The sequence below is a fragment of the Citrus sinensis genome, chromosome 4 (assembly GCF_022201045.2).
Source record: "Citrus sinensis cultivar Valencia sweet orange chromosome 4, DVS_A1.0, whole genome shotgun sequence".
NCBI lineage: Eukaryota > Viridiplantae > Streptophyta > Magnoliopsida > Sapindales > Rutaceae > Citrus > Citrus sinensis.
Genome location: NC_068559.1, coordinates 1,314,719 through 1,326,425, shown reverse-complemented (window position 1 = coordinate 1,326,425; position 11,707 = coordinate 1,314,719). Strand labels below are relative to the sequence as shown.

Below are 11,707 nucleotides of genomic sequence, written 5' to 3'. Positions count from 1 at the left end.
AAATGGAATTTTTTTCTAGGAGTTGACTTGAACGGCGACCTGCGGGTGGGAGTTATTATTGGCCAATGGCGGGCCTTCAAGGGGCTTAGAAAACTTATGAGAAATGCTATTCACACCCCTTTAATATCCACATAAAACCTCACTTTTATGCTCAAAGTTCCATTAGATAAGAAATTATACTAAACGACAAATCTTGAATCCAGGGCCAGGCCACCATCCATCTTTGAATGATTAAATTTTTATAAGGATATGTTTGGCATAATTTTTTAAGTAGAGATTATTTAAATAAAGTTTTGTTAGTAGAATATTTATAAATAAAATTTTTATTTAAAAATTTTTAGTTATTTGATTGTCAATGAATGTTTTTATTAAAAATTATAAAATTATTTTAATAGTTAAGTTTTTAAAAAATTTATTATGAAAAGAATAAAATAAAAATAATTAAAAAAGTAGAAAATATTTTAGATATTTTAACATTAAAAAAAAAATTTCAATCTCTACACCAAAAAGTATAAAATTTAAATATTTGTAAATAGAGATAAAATAACTTATTTAATTTTTAAAAACTCTATTAAAGAACAGCCAAACAACAACAAAAATTTTGATAAGAACTTATAAAATTGAATAAATACTTATAACTACTAAATAAGTCATACCAAATAAACATTAAATGATGTAAATAATATTGAATCAATGAAAAAATAAATTATCTAATAATTAGTATTTTATTTTAGAATAATATATTTACAATTTAAATGATTTATTATCACGACGGTAAAATTTAATTCAAACTTTTTCATCAAAGAAAGAGCTATAAATATAAACAGTGAAATTTCATGGGAGTTTTTAAAGGGTTGTTAGGAGTTGCCATCGAAAGTAAAAATCTATTGATTGCGTAAACAAAGTCGGCCCCAGCAGCCTAATGCATCCAAAAATGAAGAGCAAAGCCCAACCAGTCACCTATTAACTTCTACAAAAGCAGTCATTTTGACCATACATATAAAGAGCATCACTTTAAAGCACAGTCAATCTATCTCTTTAATCTCTACATACAAAAGTTTGATTCGTTGCTTTTCACTTTCAGTACCTGATGATCTGCTGAGAGTTCTTTTACATAGCTTTATCTTTATTATAACGCAACTCCAATATTTGTTTAAATAAAATGGAACATTACGCCTATGGAGTCCAGTTGTTATACAAAATGTAGACATTGAAATTCTAAAACAAATTATCTCGGAAACCACTAATCAGTAGGGTGACAATTACTTCCCAAGTTCAAGTCCGTACGTAGTTAGTAGATTTTGTACCAAATATTTGAGATAATATTTGAATAAACCTAGTTACGGTAAAAACAATCAATCTCTTATAAATCAGACAATAATTTATTTCAATAGCCGAAGGCATAAAATAATATGCTTTAGCCAGTTGCAAACACGACTCACTTGGTCTAACAAAGGAGCTAAAAACAGCAGCTCGTGGAACACTAGCTGTCAATTGCGGAATTCTCCAGATTTTTATCTACAGTGACGAGGGATTACAGATTGTTAATTGACAATTTTTGTAGGTCAACTGAGCAGCATTATCACCAACAAAAGATTCCTGCGCATTTAATCTTCCTTTGATTTATTGATATGCAAGCTGGCAATTACCAGCCAGCTAACAGCGAATATGAAGAGATTAAAAAAGTATTATCCATAACATAGAAAACAAGGAAATAATCAATTCTTTTATTAATAATATATATAAGCAGTGCTTAGAAGTAAGATCTAGCTGGGTTATAATTTGATCTTCAAAACTATGATTATATATACAAAGTTGCAGCTATTCCCAGCACAAAATTGAACCTAAAATCTTGACTCCTGTACCACAATGTCATTTTCTATTACCGCCATCATTGTCTTCAAACACTATTGTAATTACCACTCTCCCTGTGATCACTGTTGGCTACCAGATACTGAGGGAAAAAAATCCAAAAAAGCTGGAACTCCAGCTTCTTCAGTAGCAAGTTTCTTTAAAAAACACTTGCCAGGGAAGAAGAAAGATCACCTTATCTTAATCTGAATACTTTTCCGCTCCTCCAACTAAAATCACACAGCAAAATTACCCAATTGAATGATCATAACACTTATATCATCCATGGAACCTCTCTTTAAAGATAAGTTTGCTAGCTTTTTACAAGCAGAAAATGGCTCTGGTTTATCTACTCCTACGCAAAATGGGCGAACTAGGTCTATTGCATCCTGATTCGAAACCTGCAATGAGAAAGAATAAACCCGATCAAAATCAAATGTTTTTCAAATCATCCAAGTCACAGCAAAGTCCAAAGGGGATTACAATAAATAAATGTGGATTGGAAAAAGTAATCACCTTGTCCCAAAGGCCATCAGAAGCTAGGATTAAGAACTCGCACTCTGGGTTAATCTTGAACACTTTAGTTTCTGGTTCAGCTGTAACCCATGTTTTAAAATGTTTATCTCCAATTCCTCTTGACACAGCAAGAGATCCCTGAATTCTCCAAACACCATTGTAACAATCCACATAGCCCCCCTGCAAACATATAAAAACAAAAACAGAGTTAGCAAAGCCTTTAATCAATCATAATGTGGACAATTACTCACTTCATTGAACAAAGCAAAAACACAAGCTTGCACTCACCAATGCTTCAATTCTGTCTTTCTCGTCTTCCCTGGACGGATGGTGATCAGAAGTTAGTGCTTCAGCAACTCCTCTGCGGCTCAAGACAGCACGACAGTCACCAGCATTTGAAACCACAAGATGGCCTTTTTGTATCAATGCAGTAACGCAACAAACACCACCACCGAGATTTTCCTTCAGAAACTCGGTATCAGTTGCCAAATAGCCATTTCTAATTGCATTCCTGATGCACTCGTGTTCAAATTTACCAGAACACATTTCAGCCATAATGTTCTTATCTAAATTCTTCTCTGCAAATTCAGCAGCTTTCGCCCCTCCATGCCCATCAAAAACACCAAACAGAGCCTGCACAATAAACAATGTTAAAAAACATAGCCAATTTAGGGTTTCCGTCATGAACATCTTAAACTAACTAATAGAAGAGAAAAAGCTACTTAAAACCTAAACTAAAGGTACACCCCTAATGTATCAGCAATAGACACACGACTTTAAGATCAGCATTCAGCGGCCCAAATTAGAATAACATTAATGAAATTACACTTTGTTAATACCTGTTTCGACAGGCTATTGAGGTCAACCAGAGCCGAGTATCGATCCTCCATTACAGAGCCTCTCTTTCCTCTCTTACAATAAACAGAATAACCTTCTCCGTCAACTTCCACCTCATCCAATCTATCGTCGCCACATGGCGTCGTCTTCAATCCCGGACCATTAGTAATCCCCGACGTCAATGGTATATCTAACCTAGCCGGCCTCTTCCTCTTCAAAACCGAACCGCCGCCAGCGTCCTTCTTCACTTCTCGAACCTGAAACGATAGTGTTGGCGTTGGCGGTACTGGAGGTGGTGGTGCTGCCATTGCTGGACCATGGATTCTCGGAGATGATGATGGATAGCGATGCACTGACGGAATTATCGTCGGCGAAAAAATCGGCGAGTTCGGTACCGCTACGGCGCACGGCATTTTTTTTTTCTTTCTCCTAAATTTTCTTTTTCTGTTTCTTAGCTACTTTTTTTTGAAGTTATGGCTTCGCCGGGAATATATATATAAGCGTTGAAGCAAACGGTGTCGTTTGGAGGATTGACTTGGATGGACTCGGTTCAGTTCGGTTAACTTTTAGACGGAAGGAAGAATGAGGCGGTTGTTTTTCTCTGACTGACTTCCGCCAACGGTCAAACACGTTAAAAACTGCGGAGACTGAGTCTCTATTATTTATTATTTATTTTCTCCTTAAAGCGTGAATTGGACACGTAGCGCGATCTTGCTGGGCCACGTCGGTGGTCAAAAGTTAAACATGTGGTTATGGCTAATTTGATGAAAGTCGGTGCCTTGCGCCAAAGGCTGACTGGCGCCGGCAAAACTTTGGATCGCTTCGATGAGTTGTTGTCCAACTAATTCCAGTCTCCAGATCTGATTGGTGGTATTATTATTTGTTCATTTATTTTTTTCAAATATGTAAAAATTATTAATTTTAATATTATGGTTGTTTTGTTATTGTTTAACATATAACGAAAATGAACAGCTATACCACAATGAGACTAATCTTCGTAATAAAAAGGACACACAGATATTTATTTTGATTTGCTGTAATGTACAAACTTTAAAAGTAGACACACATATCTTTTTTCCCTTTTTTTTTTAAAGGGAACTATTGTTGCTCCTTAAGTTAAAAATTGAAAATGCATTTGACATCTCCAAATAAATGAAAGACACTAACAAAAAAAAAAGATTTTTGTATTAATTCGTAACACTACTTAGATATTAGGTTAAACTATAGGGGCCTATATGGGCGTCATTTATGTGAATTATATATTTATAGTCAACTATGATATCTTCTTAGTCGAGATTCTTTTGAGTAAAATATAAGATAGTAAATTAGTAGTTGGTGGATATCATACATGAATATATATATCTTAACCATCCACAGTTGTTAATACAAGTTGCATGAGATTTTAAAAAATTTAAAAGAGCTCATAACACAAAAGTTTCATCATTCAATTATTATAGTATGAAAAGATATATAAATTGAAAAATGTCGCATGTGGAGGGTGTTTGTTAATTGTTAATAGAGAACTTCACCAAAGGCCGAGTGGCAGAGCCCCTTGCCCTTATAGATTCTTTGTGGGAGTTCAAATTCGTTCTTAATTGTAGATAATAAATTCGAGCTCCAACAAAATTTTATGGGGACTTAAATTCCTTCCCAATTATAGATAATAATTGAGCAAAGGTCGTATTTGAGAGTGGTATATAAGATCTAATGTAAGATTAGTCCTAATAATTATCTTAAATTCCTTTTTAATTATGGATAATAAGATCTGGGTAGTGCTATGTAAAATTTAATATAAAACTAGTTTCAGTAATTGTTTGATTGTAAATATATTAATAATAATCCCATATAATATGAATATTATGGATAATAAGGTTTGGACAATTTTATATAAGATTTAATGTAAGACAAGTACCAATAATTGTCTGATTGTAAATATATTAATAATAATTTTATTTAATATGAGTTATAATATGAGTATTAGTATCATGTAATTAAAAAAAACAGAGAAATTCAATTATTGTAGCTTCAAAGCTCAATATTGGCGCTTGGTTAAAGATTTTACCGTGAACAGAATCAATCTTTTGGATTGTTCGATGGCATATAATATATGTATTTATTTTGACTTGTAGTTGCTTGGCATTTGGTGGCAAGAAGCTTTCCGCAGTTGCAAACGCCCATCCTTTTATAACGCCTGCCGATTCCCAGTCACAATGTAGCTGCTGTTGTTTTAGTACACTCGTGAACTGGGTCAGATATAATGATTCATTCTACAGGACAAATAGAAGAAGATCACGTCAATTTCAAAAAAATATTGCAAGGTTCTAGTCTTCTAGATGACAATGATTATTAAGCTTGAATGTCTTAATTTGTCTAGCAGGTGACATTTTCGAATCAGTTTACATTTCAACGGTTATATGTTACAATGCATTCAAGTTGTGTCTAGCAAATATAGTTTTTCAATAAGACTACATCATAACCATTGTAAGTTGCAATGCCTCTTATGAGTATGACGGGCTTAGCCAGGGCTATACCTTACAGATTACGTAAGGCAACAAGTGTGATTAGAGCACATTCTTTTAACTATTTGTGATCAATTTGATTTTTTTTTTTTAAATGATAAGAAAAGAAAGATAGATTATAATGTTATGTGTTATGACTTACGAGGCTTTCAAATTTGTCATTTTTTTACGTTGTTAGTTACACTATACTTATTAAGGTTTATTATATTGTCAAAGTTATGCATATAGCATTATTGAATTTGGAATTTGTAGTGAAAAAAAAAAAGAAACTGATTAAAAATTACGTAGGAAAACTAATTTCATTGGTTACAATTTTATTATTATTATTGTTATTATTTCTACTTCTTATTACTAAATATCTATCAACTTTTACTCCATAGACCATAGCTATTGGTGTTTACGAACCAGCTATTATATGTTATAACTGTTATAAATTTTCATCGTCAATCACAAGTTTATCATTGCATATACAAGCTTATATTTTAACTTGAGATGTATCATTCAATTTTTGACAAGATGGGCTGCCAGCACTTTAAAATGTACCTCGTACACCCAAATTTGAGAGATTATCAATTTCCCCACTATTTAAATCAATATACACCACTTACTCCACTTTTGTTTTCATAACATCTAATAACTTTCATGAAACCAAAAGTTTTGAAGGAAAATAGGAATAAATGAGTTTTTTGCTTGATAATTTATCTTGATAATATAAAATATATATTTGTTATGAGATAAATATTTAAAAATAACAAAAATACAAGAAAAATATATTAATAATAATTTTTATTCACACTAAAACATATATTTCTTATTTTTGGTACTTTGATTTTTTTAGTTTAATTTCTATTTATATGATTTATTTAATTTATAATAAATATGAATAAAAATATATTTGAAAATAAGAGTAATATTGTAAAATTATGCTACCTGACGATCATTGCCTATTTTGAAAACAATACGGAGTAAATGATATATATATTAATTTCAGTAAAAGGGAAACTGACTATTTCCCTCAAAAATTTAATAAAATTTTTGAAACTCTTGACACCATTTGGCAATGCACTCATTTAGAAAAAAAAAATAAAATTCAATCCAATTAGCTACCTTAAACCCTAGAAATTTTGTCAACTCCACATCTATATCATAAATCATTAAAAAAAACGAAGTAGAAAACATAACATTTAACAACCATTCAAGAAGCTGCCAACAACCAACTGCAATAGTTGAAAACAATACTTATTTATATATGCAGTAAAAATGAGATTCAATATTGAAAATTACCAATTCATCTATTGAAATTAATATATATCATTTACTTGCTTATTATTTTCATAATAACTAATAATCCCCTGCCACCATGATTTTACAAAATTACTTTTATTTTTAAATACATTTTTATTCATATTTATTATAAATTAATAAGTCATATACATATAATTATAAATTAAATAATTAAATAATAAAAATAATAAATTTATGTTTTAAAAAAATCAATAATAAGATATTTTTCTTGTAATTTTTATTTTTTAATTTTTTTATTATAATAAATAAATAATTTATATTTTTAAAATAAAGTATCAAGGAAATGACTCATTTCCACTTTTTTTTCCTATAAAATATAAATTCTTTGTGTAAAGAGTTTTTTTTAGATATAATAAAAATGGTAGAGAGTAAATTGTATATATTAATTTTAGTTTGGACAAACTAATAATCGCTTGAAAAATCAAGACCACCGCCATCATTATCATCATCAATGCAATAATCAAGACCGCCATCGCTATCAGACTCAGACTCATCATCGTTTTCAGAATCAGACGACTCCTCCGGCAAAGATACCCAAAATTTCTTCAGCACCAAAATCTAGTGATGCTATAGTATGCTCTATCTTAACCCTTATATTCGAAGATACTTAAATTCGGAGTCTCAATCTTAATTTCAATCAACATCCTACTAGCAACGGCCAACTTCCTACTAACAACGGGCAACTTCTTCAGAGCAGTTGCGAGCAGATATAATTCGGGAATGTAAGCCAGGATTGTTTCTATAGTTTAGACAATGTAATAGTTCGAACAACATCTTCAAGCAACAAGGATGACAGTATGTGGTGCAGCATTGGTTCCGGGAGAGCAGATATCCTGTCCTCCTCATTATTTCTACCGTTTTCCATGATATGATATATACTGACAGTTCACTAAGATAATATTCTCCGAACTTTTGCTTTAGATTATTATGAGCAGAACCCGTTTGTCCTTTTTTTTTTTTTTTTAAAAAAAAAACAATATAAACTTACAAGTCTCATCCTAAAGAAAAATTTGAGTAAATTTATTGAGATATAACTGCAATTAAGCAATGGAGCAGTCCTTTAGAATGATAAGAAATACCCTTTTCACCCGATCAACTAACGGATTCTTCCTCGTCAATTTAGGGACTTTCTTTGAACAAACAGTTCATGCCCAAAATCCAAATAAGTCTACGAAAAGATTTTTTTTTGGGTTCACATTGAAATATACTCGTGTGGGACAGTGGGAGAACATCATAGAAGAACTTGCTAAGCACTCATCCAAGTTCTTGAGTTTTAGGGGCTGCTGCCACGGTGTTATTTGATACATTTATTTGATATTTAAAAAAAAAAGATTAAAACAGAACCGCAATCCGAAAAAAAAAAAAAGAGAATTCAGAAAGATTGTGTGTCAAGCACGGCTACACAGACAGAGCAATGCAACAGTGTACAATAAATCAACATCCGCACAAAGGGGAAAAAGGAATCAAAATGAAAAGAATCATAGGATTCAGACGTTTTAGGCTTTGAGCAAGCAGACTATCAAAACAGTAACAATCCCCAAGTGTTAACATCTACATGCATTCTGAAATGAAAATTTAAAACCGAATTGCTTTGTCTAGCTCTAATTTATCACTGTACTGTATCTGGACAACGCAATCCAACTTCAAATATGCATTTTAAAACATTTGCGTCCACACTCGAGAACTCGTAGAAACAATGCTTCAAGTCAATACATAACCATACCTGAGTTTCTAGTATACCAGCAAACATTAGAGAACTAAAATATTATTATTAAAGTAAAACTAAACAAACAGATGCTGTATTGTTATCCTGTATCCTGCATTGCTGCTCTCAATACTTCAATCTTTTTTATCCGCATTTGTTGCCGCACCCACATTCAGTTTCATCCAGCTTTCTGGTAGAGGAATCCAGACAGATACAGAACCTTGCAGTTGCCTTTTGTTCTCTGAATCTTTGCATTTATCCTTTTGAAAGAGTTAAAGGTAGCCTCTGCTTCTGCCTCAACTCTTCACGGCTCAGACCTCTTAGTGGTCAAAACAATATCTACAGAATAGGAAAAGGGAATCAAAATGAAGAAGAAGAATAGAAGACAACATAGCTTTCAGATAATTAACTAGAGGACTACATCAAAATGTGCTTTAAATATCCATGTCGAATCTTCTTAATGTACATGAAAGGCAAATGTTCAAGGGAAAACTGTTGAAACCTGAAGCTGCAAGCAGAATTTACCATCATATACATCTGACATCAAACCCCAAAAATAATAATATTGATTGGAAATTGTACGCAAAATCTGAACATTTGAAATCAAAAACAAAAACGATAAAAGAGTTGAGATAGACTAAACTGTGTGCAAAATAGTGTCAAGCATGGATATACAGAACCACGTAAACAGACATCTACAATTTGTCATTGTACAATGTCATGATAATAGAATCAGCTTCAAATTTGCTTTTGTAATTTAAAAGCGGTTAATTCTTCGAGTGAATTAATTCATATCCAAGTTTCTTAATATGAAGAGCAATTGTTAATTGGGAGTGCAACGAAAATGTCAGAATCTTGCATGCAGAGTACAAGACTATAAATTCATCTTCCCTAAATGAACAACATTTGATGTCAAACCCACACCATAGGCAAAAGAATGGAAATAAGCTGCAAATTAAAAAGAATCTCAATAAAAATCATCACATCAACAATTCCTCCAATATTAAACAAAACCCACCAAGGCCACATGAACCAAAAGGAAGCCAAATTAGAAAGAGAATAAGACCATAATATTATTATCCAAGTAAAAATGAACATAACAGAGATGTGAATTAAGATTTTGTATCATATCTTAAGCAAAGAAACTAACAAAACAAGCAAATAAAAGCCACCACACTTACGTAATATTACAATTATACGACTCTTAAAAATCTTCGTCAATTTTAAACACATGGTTCCCACCATTCCCATTAAGACTGGACATAACAGAAGCCTTTTGATATTCCCCAACTCTCTTTTCAAAAAAATTAGTCTTCCCTTGAAGCGAGATCAGCTCCATCCAATCAAAAGGATTCGCCACACCGTACAGCTTCCCGTACCCAAGCGCACCCAACAATCTATCCGCGACAAACTCTATGTACTGACTCATCAATTCTCCATTCATCCCCACCAACGCGCACGGCAGCGCATCGCACACAAACTCTCTCTCTATCTCCACCGCCTCCTTCACTAACGCCTTCACTCTCTCCTCGCTTAGCTTCGTCCTCAATAAACTGTACAACAGGCACGCGAAATCGCAGTGGAGACCCTCATCTCGCGAGATCAACTCGTTTGAGAATGTTAATCCCGGCATTAACCCGCGCTTTTTGAGCCAAAATATCGCGCAAAAACTCCCTGAGAAGAAAATCCCCTCCACGCAAGCAAACGCGATTAATCTCTCCGCGAAAGTCTCCGAGCCGTCGATCCAATTTAACGCCCACGTGGCTTTCTTTGCGACGCAGGGAACCGTCTCGATGGCGTGAAAGAGACGGTTCTTTTCGTCGGAGTCTTTGATGTAAGTTTCTAGAAGCAGCGAGTACATTTCGGAGTGGATGTTCTCGATGGCGATTTGGAAGCCGTAGAAGGCGCGAGCCTCGGCGACCTGGACCTCCGTCATGAACCTTCCGGCGAGGTTCTCGAGGACGATGCCGTCGGAGGCTGCGAAGAAGGCGAGCACGTGCGTGACGAAGTGCTTCTCGTCAGCGGTTAGGGCCTCCCAGTGGCGGAGATCTTGCGAAAGATCAACTTCCTCAGCAGTCCAAAACGACGCTTCGGCTTTCTTGTACATTTCCCAAATTTGTGGGTACTGAATCGGGAACATGCAAAATCGATCGGGATTTGGGGCTAGGAGCGGCTCTTCGGGAATCGAGGGCATTTTGGTAAGCGCACTAATTCGGGAGAATAGAGAGATGTTTTTTTTTCTATTTCTTTGGTTTGATGAGGACGAGAAGACACGAAGGACGATTGCCTGTTATTTATACAAGGGAATTGGGAGCGTGATTGGAGATTTTTGAAATTTTCAGATTAGGGGTAGTTACGGTATTGAAAATTGGATTTGGTGGAGTGGTCAGTGGTCCGGTGTTTGTGTGTGGTTTCGGGAAACTATACGAGAACTGAAATTACGTATTTGGGCAAGGCTTTGTGCGGGAAGCTTGTGGAAATTTCGGTACGAACTTGAAAATGTTTGAGATTTGGAGGGAGTTTTTATTGGCGCCAGTTTGGGGTTTGAAGTTTGAAATTGAAAGTAAAAACGGCACACAGAATCAACGTGGACGGCGCTTAAATAATGATGCGCGGCACACTTGGAGCCAGCGCGGCACACTTGGAGCCAGCGCGGCACGCTTGGAGCTATTGGACTATTATCTGACATTAATATGCGGCTATTTATTTTATTTAAATCTATTGGTTATCTGATAATCTCATAAAATAAACACATCATTTGAAAAATAAAATTCTCTGCAACAATGTAGCATACTAATATCAAAGTGATATATGATAATATCTGAATTTAATGCTCACTAATAATTGGGAGCACAAAAAATTTTTAAGCAACCAATTTTTAGGTCTAAATAATCGCATCTTGTGATCTTATACGATCTAAGTACGAATATGTTTAATTGAGATTAATTTAAAAATAATGAATTGAAAAAATTCA

General features: G+C 33.8%; 2 protein-coding genes across 2 annotated transcripts; both read right to left on the bottom strand.

The window, feature by feature from the left end:
• Window positions 1–1,677: 1,677 nt before the first annotated feature.
• Window positions 1,678–3,813, bottom strand: LOC102625197 (probable protein phosphatase 2C 2). The gene is made up of 4 exons (XM_006486237.4): window positions 3,207–3,813; window positions 2,656–3,000; window positions 2,368–2,547; window positions 1,678–2,252 (listed from the first exon to the last, which is right to left on the bottom strand). The coding sequence occupies exons 1-4, from the start codon at window positions 3,615–3,617 to the stop codon at window positions 2,088–2,090; spliced, it is 1,101 nt and encodes a 366-aa protein (XP_006486300.1). The 5' UTR covers window positions 3,618–3,813; the 3' UTR covers window positions 1,678–2,087.
• Window positions 3,814–8,514: 4,701 nt separating this feature from the next.
• On the bottom strand, window positions 8,515–11,104 carry LOC102625479 (ribonucleoside-diphosphate reductase small chain). Its single transcript, XM_006486238.4, has 2 exons — window positions 9,915–11,104; window positions 8,515–9,072 (listed from the first exon to the last, which is right to left on the bottom strand). The coding sequence occupies exon 1, from the start codon at window positions 10,925–10,927 to the stop codon at window positions 9,938–9,940; it is 990 nt and encodes a 329-aa protein (XP_006486301.1). The 5' UTR covers window positions 10,928–11,104; the 3' UTR covers window positions 8,515–9,072; window positions 9,915–9,937.
• Window positions 11,105–11,707: the final 603 nt, after the last annotated feature.